At 32.0% G+C, this 16262-nt stretch overlaps 2 protein-coding genes across 3 annotated transcripts; one reads left to right on the top strand and one right to left on the bottom strand.

Moving 5' to 3' along the window:
• On the top strand, nucleotides 8297-11065 carry LOC18612325 (zinc transporter 8). Of its 2 annotated transcripts, XM_018120234.1 has the most exons (4): nucleotides 8297-9005; nucleotides 9216-9365; nucleotides 10105-10398; nucleotides 10988-11065. In XM_018120234.1, exons 1-4 carry the CDS (start codon nucleotides 8394-8396, stop codon nucleotides 11033-11035), a joined length of 1104 nt encoding a protein of 367 aa, XP_017975723.1. In that variant the 5' UTR covers nucleotides 8297-8393; the 3' UTR covers nucleotides 11036-11065. The 2 variants fall into 2 exon arrangements, with proteins under 2 accessions (XP_017975723.1, XP_007049130.2); XM_007049068.2 differs by lacking the exon at nucleotides 10988-11065 and having other exon boundaries at nucleotides 10105-10522.
• Nucleotides 12517-14224, bottom strand: LOC18612324 (anthocyanidin 3-O-glucosyltransferase 6). The gene has a single exon (XM_018116450.1). It carries the CDS (start codon nucleotides 14041-14043, stop codon nucleotides 12616-12618), a length of 1428 nt encoding a protein of 475 aa, XP_017971939.1. The 5' UTR covers nucleotides 14044-14224; the 3' UTR covers nucleotides 12517-12615.

The raw sequence follows: 16262 nt of genomic DNA, 5'->3' as shown, positions 1-16262 counted from the left end.
CGAGTTTAAAGTATTTACGGTTTACAAATTTTAATTTATAAATGAATAATAGCAATGTTAAGAATAATTATCTTGAAAGTTAGTAGTTGAAAAACTTTATCATAAACATGTAAGAATTAACGTATTTGACGATTGAATTTTTTAAAAAATTAAATATTTAAATTTATATTCTTGAGTTTAAAAGTATTTAATAGCTTACAAATTTTAATTTATAAATGAACACTAGTAAGGATAAAAGTAAATATAGTGAAAACTAGTAGTTAAAAAATTTTGACATAAACTTGCAAGAATTAATGTAAAACATTACAAAAGTGAAATAAACATTGACAAAATATTGACGTAAATGTGTGAAATTTAAAATAATAAGTCAATTAAGTTAAAATAAATATAATTTTTGAAAAACTAAACATTTAAATTTATATACTCGAATTTAAAGTATTTAGCGATTACAAATTTTAATTTATAAATGAAAAATAGTAAGGTTAATAATAATTATCATGAAAATCAGTAGTTGAAACACTTTGATATAAACCTGTAAGAATTAACATCAAAAATTATAAAGGTGAAACAAATATTGTCAAAATAGTAACATAAACGTGTGAGATTTAATGTAACAAGTTAATTATGTCAAATAAATATAATTTTTTAGAAAATTAAATATTTGAATTTATATTCTCAAGTTTAAAATATTTAATGGTTTACAAATTTTAATTTATAAAGGAATGATAGATAGGATAAAAATAATTATAATGGAAACTAGTAGTTGAAAAATCTTAATATAAACTTGTAAGAATTACTATAAAAAATTATAAATATGGAACAAATATGGTTAAAATATTGACGTAAATGTTAAATATTGAATGTAATAAGTCAATTAAGTCAAAATAAATATAATTTTTTTTGAAATTAAACATTTACATTTATATTTTTGAGTTTAAAGTATTTAACGGTTTACAAATTTTAATTTATAAATGAATAATAGAAAGGTTAAGAATAATTATTATGAAAATTAATAGTTGAAAAATCTTGACATAAACATGTAAGAATTAACGTAAAAAATTATAAAAGTAGAATAAATATTATCAAAATATTAATGTAAACATGTGAGATTGAACGTAATAAGTCAAGTAAGTAAAATATTTTTTAAAAATTAAACATTTAAATTTATATTCTCGAGTTTAAAGTATTTAATGATTTTCGAGTTTTAATTTATAAATAAATAATAGTAAGGTTGGAATAATTATCATAAAAATTAGTAGTTGAAAAACCTTGAAATAAATGTATAAGAATTAACGTAAAAAATTATAAAGGTGGAATAAGTATTTTCAAAATATTAATGTAAACATGTGAGATGTATCGTAACAAGTCAATTATGTCAAATAAATATAATTTTCTAAAAAAATTAAACATTTAAATTTATATTCTCGAGTTTAAAGCATTTAACAGTTTACAAATTTTAATTTATAAAGGAATAATAGTGAGGATAAAATTAATTATAATGAAAACTAATAGTTGAAAATTGTTGACATAAACTTATAAGAATTAACGTAAAAAATTATAAAGGCAGAACAAACATTGTCAAAATATTGATGTAAATGTGTGAGATTTAATACAATAAGTCAATTAAGTTGAAACAAATATAATTCTTGAAAAATTAAATATTTAAATTTATATTCTCAATTTTAAAGTATTTAAGCCTTATGTTATAAATTCTCATAACCATCTGACAACAAAAGGTAAAATTTCCGTTTTACCCCTTATGTCAAATTTTGTTCCTTAGTTGTAGATTCATCTTATTGGTGATCCAATACTCTAGATTAAATCTATTAAGTATCAAGATATGATAAGTAGCTAATTCATCAACCATTGGATCTAGTTTTATCACCAATCTTTTTGAAATCACTAGAAGTGATGTTTATGCTATGAATTTCATATCTGAGGTATATGTTCCTTGATGCTAACCTCAATTATAATTCCAACATATGGAGTGTAGATCAACATAAGATGATGATCATGCCCATGGCATATCAAAGATTATAAGAAGATGAACACGAGTTCATATTCTATCAAGATTTCTGGTTCTATCATAAACGGATGCATAGGCGTGAGATTAACTGTAAGTAACGATTAACCTTAAACTAGATTTTCACATGATTCCAGTTCAAATAATAGTGTCATTATTTGAAGTCAACTACTTCGATGATTTGAGATTATTGTTCTGTTAAAGGAAAATCACATTCGTTACATTGGAAATAATCTGGACAATATAACCTTAATAAAATAAAGTGACCAACTTTATTATATAGCTATAAACAAAGTATTTAGATTCAATTAAAATACCTATATCTTATGTATGACTTTTCATAAAAATGTATTTTTAATGTTTCAACAGAACCATGGTACCTTGATATTTAGAAAACAAATGCTTAATCAAAATAAACTCTTCATTTTATTATCAAAATGTACTTTCGTTACATGTCAAGCAAATGGAAATAATCAACATGGGAATATTCTTGTTTTCGAGGGCACTATGTTCCCAACAGTAATTTCAAGAGAGATGATTGAAAATGCAAATAAGTAAGGCAAAATTGGAGAGAACAATGTCAATAGCATGGAAAAATATAATGCATTGAAGAAAAGGAAACAGGCGGCACAAGTTCTCACGTGTGAGGGGCAACACCCACGGGGCATCAATCCATACCATCTTCATCTCACAATCCAAGATTCCTACCTCACTCTGAATCATATTTCCTATAACTATATCCATATCAACTAGTTCCACAACCAACTTTTCATCCAAAAGCACCCATACCTCCACTTGTACCTTGATTATTTCCATGGCCCAATACTTGCTAATTGCCAATGTCGATCCCTAATCTTTTACCTCTACTAATTGAAAATCAATATGTCAATCTTGTGCCAGTAAAGACAGTTCCAAACTCATTGGCAAGGAATTATGATTCTAATGTTAAATGTGACTATCATTTGGGGGCAATTGGACACTCAATGAAAAAGTGTAAACATCTGAAGAAGAATATTAAAAACTCATCAAGGATGACACTTCGACTCTTGTGCTTATGGAATATTGGAAATTGGTTTTATCATAGATTGAACTCTTGTTGGGGAGTTAAAGTTGGAAAATTACAAAGAATAGTCTCAAAGTCTCAAACAAATTGCTTGTAAGAAAAGTGGATGATTTGAAGTTTTTATTTTTGTATTCATGAGCATGGCATGAGTAGGATTTTGTTAAGAAATATAAACTTCAAAATTTGTAATTGAAGCTTTAATGTTTTTGTTGGATTGAAATTTTCGAAGTTTTATACTTAATTTGCAAAGTTGTGTGATGCAATTGATTTAATGAAAGTTCCTATAAGCTGTTTCCAACATAAAAAAATTGATAAAAAAGTAATAAAAAAAAGAGGTCTTGAGAAGAAAAATGTTTTTGACAATAAAGTGTGAAATGATCTTGAAAGAATTGATTGTTACTATTTGGAACAAACCTATCCTTGCCAACATTCTTAAACTATTTCTTCAAACACCACTAACACCGATCATTTGATTAAAGGTCACTCGAGAGCTTGAACCAAAATGGAAACAAAGGTCTCGAACTTTTATCAACCTTATACTAGATGACGATAGTCTTCGTCTAGGAAATGATCAATGTCATAAGTAGTTGACTTGTAAAATTTCTTTGTTTTATATTTTGGGAAAAAAACAAGCAAATCAAACACTTTCATAAAGAATTTGAGTCTAGCAATTTGATAAGTGTCAAGATTATGCTAAAGCTTCAAAGCCTTAAATATGTTAAAACCACTCAAATTTTTTCAATTGGATACCAAATGTGAACTTGTCAATCTATTTTCCTAAATATTTCACCTATATTCTAGGACATGATGATTAAAAGAACAAGGTTACCTAATACCTCCGAGACACCCTAGCTTAGAAAATTGTCCTTTATTTCTCTTAGTTGGCAAAGATAATATAAACAATTCTTGATAAGAAAAAAGTTGATCATGGTAAAGGATTCTGATGTGAGATCTTTGAAGGATTCAAAAGAGTTTTTGTTGTTCAGAATTGTCACTTGAGTTTTCATTCGAGTGGTTGATTAACAAAAAGCATTCTCAATGAGTTCTTTCATTTTGAAAAGTGTGATTCAAGCTTGAGTTGTGAAGGAGAGAAACCAAAAAAAAATGAAAAAGAAACCTAAGAAAAATGATGAAAGAAATTTGATAATAACATCATGCACTTAAGATTTTCAAATTATGCTAACCCAAAAAAAAAAAACACAAAAAAAAAAGAAAAACAAAGAAAAATCAACCTTTGCTCTTAAATTCTTTCTAAGGATTGCTTTTCAATGTAAGTAATTATATTTGAGAGGAGTAATGACCATTTTCATTTTCCCTTCACAAACAAGAAATTATCTGCTTGCTACCACCTTTGAGCTTATTGAATTTTCTCTAAAATGCATCTCAATCAAGAATCACCTCCCACTTTGGAGGGTAATTATATAGGAAATTTTTTGTCAAAAGCATGGATAATAGAAGATTCATTTCGAGGAAAAAATGAATATCCTTTATATTATGGGGGTAGATGCAAAATTTGAGTTTTTAAAAATTTCGAACTCAATCCATCAAAATGAAAATTGCAAGAAAAAATACAAAAAAGGAAAAAAAAAAAAGGAGAAATGAAATGATGGAATAAGCATGTTGTGAAAAAGGACAAATGTATTAAAAAAAAGTCCTTTACATGACAAGAAATGGTCTTTGGTTTAATTACTCTTAAATACTTGTTTTAGGCCTTTGTATCTATTTTTCAGAACCCTTAACCATAACCTACATCACGTGTTTGAAAAAGTCCATTTTGATCAAGTGTGGATACTTAAATTGAAGAGCTTTCTTATAGAAAGAGAGCATCATATAGGAAACAAGACCTTGACTTCTTTTCTTTGTCAAAATTACCCTTTTGAATCCTTCAATCCATTTTAAACTGAATTTGAATTTTTCAAAGCATAATGGAACAATCAATGAAATAAAATGAATGAGAGAAGCAATGAAAAAAAAAAAGAATGAGAGAGAAATGAAGCTATAGGCGAAAACCTAAAAGGGAAATTTAAAGCTAAAATGGGAGCTCATGAAGCCACTCGTGATTTCGATCAAGGCTGTAACAAAAAGTACAAGATTAAGGTCGTTTTAAAGCAACTAGAATGCATCGGAGATATCTAAAATGTCCAAGAATGTCAAACACTAATGAAGATTCAAGATTTGTTAGAAAATTAATGTTGAACTTTGAACGTTTCTTTTCCAATATAGCTTTGCAAATCTTGAGCCTTTAATGGCTAGTCTTGACATATACGAAAATGCCACACCTCTTGAGACTAAGAGAGTGTTAGAATTGATTGTGATTTGAAATAAATCTTTTTTATGGAAAATTTTATTCTCAAACAATACAAGTTTTGAGGAAAAAAATCATATTTCATTTGTGAGCGTAGACAAAAAAAATATCAACGTCAAGTGATGAAAGCTTTGTTGTTAATCAAGACCATGATGTGCCATCCAATCCATTTGAAAGGAACTGTGATCCAAACCAACCAAGGTCATTTCAAGTAGTAATCAGTAATTCTCAAGAGATCAAAATATCACATATTTTTCCACACTTGGATATTTTATCACTTCAATAAGAAAAGTGTAGAATCAATATATTTCTGTTCTAAGGTTTAACTATGTTTTATCATGAAAAAAGTTAATTGTGGCAATTTTTGTTGTCATTTTGTCAAAATTCAAGATGTTTTTTTGAAAGCAAAGGAAAAAAGCTATTTTTTTTTATTTTGTTATCATTTCATTCTGATAGAACAAGCATATTTGAGAAAGACAAAATCATTTCTTAAGGAAAATGAGAAAGATGCTCTGCAAGGCAAAGTTTTTATGATCGGGAATTATGGAATCAGTGAAATCAAATTTGAATTGATATAGAAGCCTTTGGTGATATCTATTACTAAAATATGATTTCAAGATTCCTAAAACAATATAACAAGATTGGCATGAGAATCATTTTCTTTCATCATTCAATCATGCATACGTGTCGAATCATGCACATGACATGCAACATCAAAACGAAAAATTTTCTAGCAAAAGTCAAAACTAATGCATGTTTTTTAAGCTTTAAAAGTTTAAACTCATCCAACTCAAAGTTTTGCAGGTTGTGAAACCTTGATTAAGGTGAAGAAGGATTTGAGTCTTTCATTAAATTTCAAAAACAACCAATGAAGAGAGAGTCCAAGCCCAATCTAGTTGGTACTAAGATGAATTAAGCCCAATTACATTGGCATGAGAGATTTTAAGTCCAATTTAACTGGCACCACGATGAACTAAACCTAGTTAAGTTGGCAGAAAGATTCCAAGCGCAATCTAATTGGCATAAAAATGAATTAAATCCAGTTAAGTTGGAAAGGGAGATTTTAAGCCCAATCTAGCTGACACCCAGATGAATTAATCCCATTTAAGTTGGCAAAGAGATTTTAAGCCAAATCTAGTTGGCACCAAGATGAATTAAGCCTAAAGAGCGAAGGAAGAAGACAAAGTTATGGATTTGGGCACTGACTTATTTAAGCAAGAGAAGGCAAGCATGGGCAAAAAGAGCGAAACGACGAAAAAAGGGAAAAAAAGAAGTGAAAAATCAAAATACCTTTCAAAAATATCAAAATACTAAATATAGATGTCAGGTGTAAAAAGAATATGTAGGTAGGATTCATTATAGTGTAGACATAGTTGCATTCTAAGGAATATGGTCTTTAACTATATTTACTTTTCCTAATATATATATACCCTAGCAGTGGAGGCTTATTTTTAATTAAGCGAAAAATGAAATTTGTACTCTACTTTTTTAAGAGATATATGTGTTTGCCATTGAGCCTAATGAAAAATTAAACTTCATAAATTGATTTCATATTAATAAATTAATAGGAAAATTACTAAATTAACATAATCAATTAAGGGGTACCACCCCTTGGGTATCCTATACCTGAACCCAATTTTTTTTTAATTTCATGTAATTAAAGACAAATACATATTGTTAATTAAATTAATTCATAAAACCATGATTATTAATTAACTTGTAATATCTTTTTATATATATACTCTATATATTATGTTAATTTATAAGAAAGATACTTACTATTATATATATGCTTTTAATATATACTTTAAATATAAACATATTTACTTTCTATTTTGTGTTAAAGTTACAAAAGTTATAATTTATAAAATTATTAATTATAATATATATCTTTATTTATATAAACTTACAAAATATATACCTAAAAAGAAATTGTGAGATTAGAATAGTTTTGGAACTTGGCTATTTTTTTTTAATATCATGGACAAATCCATATAGTTAATTAAACTTGTAATGTTTAAGTTGTTGTTTGCATATTTGTTTTTAGTTATTTAAGTTGATATTTGAGATATTTGTTTTTGATTATTTAAATTTAAATTTTATTATTTGTGTGCTTTTTTAAATTTAATTATTCATGAATTATATGAAATATGGATGAAAATATTATTGCATATAAAAATGGGTACGGATACAAGTTCTGATAATTGGATATCCATGAAGAGCATTTTAATAATTTTTTTATATAACCGAGTTTTTAAATGAATTCGAGTAATTATCGAGTAGTAGATATGTATTAGGGTTCTGGTTAGAGTAGTAACTTTAACAATATTCGGATAACTATAGGGTTCGGGTACCCTATTTATTAATCAGGTTCAAATTCAAGAACCTCAAATTAACGATACTCTTCCTGTTGACATTCCTTCTCCGTAGGCCTTTAAGGCTATCTCCCCTGTTTCTATTAAGGGCATTGTAATGTTCTTATGTTTAGAACGTTATAATGTTTTCTTGCATATAATAAAATACCAGCACTGATTGAGCAAAAAAAAAAATCACCATCTTCTTCCCGAAACTAAAAATAAAAAAAAATGGTCGAAAGAATGTCAACATTTTGTTTGAATTTTACCAATCTAAGATAACGGGAGAGCTTTGAATTTTCTTCTTAATAGTTGTTATGTCGACATTCTTCCAACACCTCTAGCTGTTCTCAAGATCCCAAACTCTTCGGGCATGCTCATCTCTTAGATTTGCAAATACTCGTATTTTTAATTTAGGAAATCCTTTCAAATTACAGCTAATATATTGAAAGATGAGCTCATTATTTTCCATAATTTACAATTTAAATGCCACAGAGGGTTTATTCTTCACTATGAGTTGACCATATCTTCCCTGCCTCTCATCAATTCATTAGACTTTTGCCTAGTTCTTGTATATAAATTACACTTCCTTATTCACTCTCTCTTCAAAACTTTCTTTTACTTAAGATTTTGTTGTCAGTTCCAGCCATGATCAACTTTAAGCAAACCCAGCTCTTGACATTCCTTTGTTTTCTTCTCATCCTACTCCCTTCCACAGCACGAGGGGAGTGTACTTGTGAACCTGAAGATGAAGATCGCAATAAGCCTCTAGCGCTCAAATACAAGATGGCTGCTATAGCTTCGATTCTTGTTGCTGGAGCAATAGGAGTTTGCTTTCCCCTGCTTGGAAAAACTGTCAACGCTTTACGTCCCGAGAAGAATTTATTCTTCACAATCAAAGCCTTTGCAGCCGGTGTGATATTGTCGACAGGATTTATCCACGTTCTTCCTGATGCTACTGAGAGCTTGACATCTCCTTGCCTCGATGAAAATCCTTGGGGGAAGTTTCCGTTCGCTGGATTGGTGGCTATGACTTCTGCGATTGCTACATTGATGGTTGATGTATTTGCTACTTCTCATTATACCAAGTCTCACTTTAATAAGACCCAACACATTAACGGCGATGAAGAGAAAACTGGGGAGCATGAAAATCACGTACATGTTCATACTCACGCAACTCATGGCCATGCTCATGGCTCTGTTTCTTTGGTTGATCGCTCCGGTTCATCTGAGCTTCTTCGACATCGAGTAGTGTCTCAGGTAATTTTTGTATAAACTAACAATGACGAAGCTTTGCCTTTTTAAATAATCATATTGGAGGAAATTGGTGGAAGTAATTTTAAATTTTTTTTCTTTGGCTTAAGCCTTAAGAAATGAATAATCATCAAACTGATATTTGATCAAATTTCAATATATAGAAATTAATCTGAGATTATTAGTACTAATTTTGATAATATATATGTTTTGTAGGTTTTGGAGTTGGGAATTGTGGTGCACTCTGCGATAGTAGGGACATCTTTGGGTGCTTCTGAAAGTCCAAAGACTATAAAGCCTTTGGTGGCTGCACTGACCTTTCACCAGTTCTTTGAGGGTATGGGACTTGGTGGATGTATTTCACAGGCAATATATCTTAATCCTACGTTTTAAGATTTGAAGGGAACCTTAGTCAATTTCTATCAAACTTTGTTGTACATGATTGATGATGATTTACTAAAACAGTAGGATTTCGTAGTTATCAAGCGGTCAAATTCATATTTGGTTTTTCTAACTCTTCTTCCTTGGGTCTCTTTCCGTAAAAAAGTGAATTGCAGCCTCCCTTACCTAATTTTTGGGGCAGTATTTATTATTCTAAGTGATAATCAAATAGTTTGCTGGAACACTTTCAATCAAATTGTTCTGTTGCTTCTTTTGTAAATGAATGACCCGTCACATGTTGGAGAGTGTATAGGGTTTTTGATCAGTTCTGTATAGATGATAGGATCACAGGAGCATACGGTTGCCATGAGATGTGGATAAGAATGGAATAGGGTTCTCCTGATCTCACGGGCAACCTGATGTGGCAGTGCTTCTGTCATGCCACTGCAGGTCCAGTGTCTGTTACAATTACCATGAAATGGTAGTTTTTTGCAAAGCTGCTATTTAATTATGAAATGAAAATGCCCTTCAAAAACAAAATAGAAGCTTATTTTGAATGGAGCACAAGGCATTGAATCAACCCTGAGGTGTTTATTCTTTCTTTCTTGTGTGTCTATGATGCATATTTTAAGTTGCTGAATTAATTTTCATGGTGTTAATTATGTAAGTAGACAAAATGATAGGTGTATGAGTTTGTTTTAATTACTCTGTAATGTTTTTGTAGGCACAATTCAAGTCTCGGGCTGTTGCAATCATGGCACTCTTTTTCTCTCTTACAACCCCAGTTGGCATTGCCATAGGAATAGGGATATCAAATATATACGATGAGAGTAGCCCAACAGCTCTTATTGTTGAAGGGCTCTTCAACGCGGCGTCAGCTGGGATCTTAATATATATGGCGCTGGTCGATCTTCTTGCTGCAGATTTCATGAGCCCAAAATTGCAAAACAATGGAATACTTCAAGCAGGAGCAAGTGTTGCTCTTCTTCTTGGGGCTGGTCTTATGTCTCTCCTGGCTGTATGGGCTTAAAGCTGTGATATGCAAATTCTCCTTTTTGTTTCTTTTAATTTCAATTTTTCCTTAATAAAGTTCAATCAATCACAAAGTCAAATGGTATATATATCATGACATGAATTTTTTTATACAAGTTTGCCCAAGACATTTTGCTCAAAACACACAGTTGCATCTCATCTTTTTGCATATAAAGTTGTACTTAAATTACAAAGCTGACAAATTTATTAAAGGAGTTACAAAATTTACAAGCAGAGGAAGTACCTTAGCTATCATCATTATCATAGGATAATGACAATGGCGGGTTCAATATTTTGTACTACTAAGCAAAATTGCATATAAGAATTATTGTTTGAATCTGGTGAAAAAGAAAAAGGGTATGTATAATAAGAACACAAGGAAAAAAGTTGGTAGATGTCTAAGGGATGAGATTAGATACTAAATATTGATAGGTTAACATTTTAATTGTTATTAAAATAAAAAAACCGATTATATATGTTAAATTTTCCAATTTAAAGTTGGCTTTGACTTTGAATCTAATTCTTAATGAATGTTATGTTGACATCCTTTCAACATTGCTTATATATATTGACAGATTAAGTCATTAACTTCCCTTATTCATGAGCTACCAAAAAAGGAATGAAAGTCCAAAGACCATAAAGCCTTGGGTTGCTGCACTGACCTTTCATCAGTTCTTTGAGGGCATGTGGCTTAGTGGATGCATTTCGCAGGTAATATGTTAGTCCCATTAAGTGCAAAATTTTCTGTTATGTGATAGACCTTCTATACACATGAATGCCACTTTCCAAAAATATTACCAGCATGTAAAAAGTTCAATTCCAAACAGCTTTGTTGCACTTAAGCAATTAAAATGCGATTGACCTTTTTCTAAAGCTGCACCACTACAAGCTAATTTATAGTTCTCAAACTGTCAAGGGTAAAGTCATCATAGCTTTCAGGGGCTTATGACTTTCCTCTTAATCTTAAATGCACCTCTTCATCTGCGGGTCTGTGAGTAGTTTGCAGCATTAAAAAGGCTAACAACTTGCTACTTTCCTTTAATTCTAATTCGGAGCGCAGAAGGAAATCTCATGCGCTGCATAAGCTAATTACTTGTTCATCTGAGTTGTATGGTCCTGTTAAACGGTGATAAAATGGGTTGGTGGAAGCACTTTGGATAGAAGCTAATTACTCAATTGTCAAGGGTTTTGGTGTTTTTCTAGGTTGTCTCCGGGATTTCAATTCACATAATCAAGTTTAATAGTAGTATTGAGTATGAATTCATGGATTATTGGTGTTGTAGGCACAATTGGAGTGTGGGGCAGTTGCAGTGATGGCACTCTTTTTCTGTCTGACAACTCCATGCCAGTTGGAATTGCTATCGGAGTAAGGATATCAAACACATAGAATCAGAGCTTATTGGTGAAGGATCAACGGGGCATCAGCTGGGATCTTGATATATATGGCGCTCGTCGATCTTTTTGCTGCTGAGTTCATGAATCCAAAGCTCTCCTAGCTGTTTGGGCTCAACTGGCCTCCTACTTTTCTTTTTTTTTTTGGGCCTCTGCTGAAGTTTAGGTAGAATATCAAATGAGTTAAATACATCATATCATGTTCTCTCTTTTCTAATTCTAAGGAAGATTCAACCACTCAAGAAAGAATGACAATATTTTAACGATTTTAGAATTAGAAAAAGAGCAACACAAGTTTAAACCCAAACAGCCAAGAGAGACATAAGACCAGCTCCAAGAAGAGATACGTTAGCTCCTATTCCAAGCATTCCGGTGTGCTGTACATAATTCAAATTTCTATTCATTTATTTGTCAAATTTATCAGTATAGGAACAAATCATGCATAGATGATATTTGTATGGATTTTAAACTATCAAACTTAAAACCAAAAATAGATTAATAGAAAAGAAAAGTTAAATGTGACTCAAAATATTTAATGGCAGATAATTTCATATTTACCTCTAGTTTTAATCCTTATGCATTGGGATGGTTATTTTTTTCATGGAAATGAACAAAGGAAAATTTTCATAAGGAAAAAAAAATTCGTGCAAAAGAGAAAAAAAGTAATTAGAAGTTGATTACGATGATTCAATTTATAAAATCTATAGTCATCTTAAACTTAAGTTTTGTGACTGATTAAATAATTTATTTTTTAAAACAAGTGACACCGTAATTACAAATAGCAAAGTATTAATTGTTATATTTCTAAACTTTATGGCATATTGCGAATTACATCGTCGATGAAACGACATAACGTGGAGTGTGAAGATCCACCCTCCATCAAAGCCTTCCTACTTTGTTTACTCATTTCCTTTGCTCTGTTCCTAACATCGCTATCCTGCTCCATCAAACACTTGATTCCTCTCTCTATATTCTCAGCACTCACAATTTCTACTGTCGCATCAGTCCACGTAATCTCCACCCCTAATCCCAGCTCCATCACCATTTGAAACGCATTCAGCTGTTGCTCTGCGTAAAGAGGCCACGTGGCCATTGGTACTCCGAACCATATGCTCTCCAGCGTAGAATTCCACCCGCAGTGAGACACAAACCCTCCAATCGCAGGGTGGCCCAAGATCGCCACTTGCGGGGCCCATCCAATGATCTTACCAATCGTGGCCGTTCGTTCTGAGAACCCTTCAAGCAACACCTCTTCCACGTTCTCGTAATCAGTTGAGCTTAACATCATAAGTTCGACAAGGGGTTGGCGTAGGGACCACAAAAATCGGTGTCCACTTTGCTCTAGTGCGCGGGCAATCTCTTTCACCTGATCCCCACCAAAGCTCCCCATGCTCCCGAAGCAGATAAACACGACCGATGAAAGAGGTTGTTCATCAAGCCATTTCATGATATTAGAATTCTGATGGACCCTACTTTCACTCTTGAGATTCAAAATTGGTCCCACAGGAAAAACAGTCGGGTATTCACCATTAGAAAAGGAGTCGACCGCATGGGATTCAAGCTCCAAAAATGAATTTACCATGATACCCTTGACTTCCCTAAGCTCCCTTGCCACATCAAGGAGCACAATCAAAGTTTCGGGCTTGAACATTAGTGGGGGAAAGAATTTAGCAGCAATTGGGTTGACATAGGAGGGTATGGTGAACTCAGCGTCCGAGCCTTTTAACTTGGTGATGTCAACGTTTTGCTCATCACGAAGAGCTTGCATATAAAATTGGAAGCCAAGAAAAGCTGCACTCGAGGTGTAAAAAATATAGCTAGCAACACCAAATTCGTTAGCCAAATCTACCAAAGCAGTAAAAAACATGTCGAGAACGAACCCGACGAGTCGAGGTGAGTTTGGTACAGAGTTGGAGTACTGAACTATTTTGGCAATAGCCTCTTTTATGTGGGGCCTCTGGATTTGTATTATAGTGGTCATGAACTTGTTGGGAGGAATACCTTTTTGGGCTTCATCTTGAGGGAGGTTGATAAATTTGATGCGAGTGGAGATGGTAACAGTATCAGCAATAAGAGAGTCAATGTAGGCTGTTAAATTTGGGTCGTAAGGTGTCTTGATGATGAGGACGGTGATGGAGAGATTGGAATTGAGATCCACCAAAAGCTTAGCCAATTCCACTGTAGATACCAAATGGCCCATTCTAGGCATTGGGACGAATACTAGCTCTGCCTTCTTCATTGTTTGCACAAAAAGTTATGTAAAAGCGATGATGAGATAAATATGGTCCTCTTGGTTTTTGGTTGAATGTAGTTTTGAAGGCAACAAATATAAGAGTGGTAGACTGTGATGTCATTTCTTTGCTGGGTTAAATGGATGTGGGATTTGCACGTTATCCATCCATTCTTGTAGTTTAGATAAGCCTTGGAAGTTGGAAGTGTGAGACTTTTCAAGACTTAACCCATAAGTAAAAAGGAATCCTTTTTAGTGGGGAACTGGAGGCTAAAGTCAATGCCAGTCTAAATAGGAGATTGTTTGTCTTCCAGTTTGCATTTTCTATTATTATGGCAACTTGTTTATTACTCCAAAGAATTAAAGTGGGATAGCTAAACTTTTAAAAAATTGAAAAACGAAATCCCCTGTTATCAGTGACGTCAAGTTGAAATTACAAAATTTAAACTTAAGCTTTGATTGCAAACGTAAAACTTGTTATGGCACAATAGTATAGGTATAGTCATTGAAGAAGGTGGCCTTTGGGGTAAATAACTAGATGCATGCGGTACTTCTGCATTTTGAACAAATTTATATAGAGAAAAAGCTATCAAATAGGAAACACTTCTTTACCCAATGAAAACTAGTAAGAAAAAGAAAACAAAACATGCCTTTCCTGCGCATTACTTTCCCTAACAAATGATTTGTAATCCGACCATAATAACAATAAAAAGGCATGCTCTTAGATCTAGTGTTTAAATGTTTTAACTATGTATATTAGTTCAAGTTACTCCATTCATAATAAATTTTTACCAAGTATATATTCAATCTTTAGTCAACTTCCACAATGTCCACCTACACTTATTTTCATTATTGCGTAAAAAGAAATCAATTTCAAAATTATTATTGCAAATTCATATTTCAAAGGAAGTGTTAATTATTTTGAATGTGGTGTTCTGTGTCCCCACCGTAGAAAACGGAGAAAGAGCCACCAATGGAAGGATAGGAATCCGTAACCATTAAAAGTCCTTGGGACTTTGGCTCAACTTGCCATGTTTTCCATTGTATAAGCAAAACGTGATGTGATATCAATATAATGATGTGACAAGTGTCATATGGTACTAATGTTGCAAGGACCTCTCCCCGGTCGTTGCCGGCATCCAAGACTTTCGAAAAAGACTTGCCAAGTCTCGAACAAGCCTGTCTAAAATTTGCTCGTTAATCCACTACATTCAATCACCATATAATATTGATACTTTCATATATTAAATTGAACCATAAATATAAAATCAATACAAACTTTTTTCCTTTTATTCGTAAGTATATGCATTAAATCTATAATCTCCAAATTAATACTTATATAAAAATTTAGAATTCGTTTACAACTTACTAAATAAAATGCTACGACTTGACCTCTAACAGCGGAGCCACTTGGAATAAATTGCTAGGAGATGCCTTTACCTATTCACGATGGACGGAACGCGTCACTGACTACACGCTAGGCTGATCCCTATCTGTAAAAAGGAAAATAAAGGGGTGTGAGTCTCATAGACTTAGTGATAATCATCAACTCAGCGAGTAGAACGTAGATGGGAAACAAGCAAACAACAGATCGGTTGATATTAAAAATGCAAGATTATAAAAATAATTCGTTTCAAACGAGGGTTTTGTGCCTTATATAAAAATCGAGAATTTCTTATAAAGTATAAATAATCAAGGTAATAAAATTTATCATATCAAAATATATTAATAATCATCTTCGAATCAAATCAATAAAATTTAAAAAGTTCCCCCAAAACCAAATAATATTTAAAATCACGCACAAATCATAACTCGTCTCATATGTGAGGAATTACAGATTCATTTCACAAATAAACAAATAGGGGAGTTGCGAAAAACTGTTTAATTCCTTTTTCACCATGCAAAGAAATATGATTCATAATATTAAAACTTATTTCCACTCATATAAAACCATTACATTTTTTGTCAAAAATAAACAACATGGTTTATGACTTTCTTAAAAACCTGGCTTGTGCCAATCATTCTCATACTCGGTTGTTAGGGATATCTTGGCCTGGGGCTATCCCAACCGAATCTGCCAAAGCTGTTAAAAAGTTATGTACACATAAAACATGTTTTCATTTTGAAAACATAGCCATTCCATGGCGTTGGCTGAGTTCACCCTCACGTGGTGGTTTGGCGTGAAGTGAACTCTAAAGTGTTAACCTCAGGAGTTATCCACCCTCGCC

This window comes from Theobroma cacao, chromosome 1 (assembly GCF_000208745.1).
Source record: "Theobroma cacao cultivar B97-61/B2 chromosome 1, Criollo_cocoa_genome_V2, whole genome shotgun sequence".
Taxonomy (NCBI): domain Eukaryota; kingdom Viridiplantae; phylum Streptophyta; class Magnoliopsida; order Malvales; family Malvaceae; genus Theobroma; species Theobroma cacao.
The sequence above is the reverse complement of the archived record's forward strand: the minus strand, read 5'-3'. Positions and strand labels throughout refer to the sequence as shown.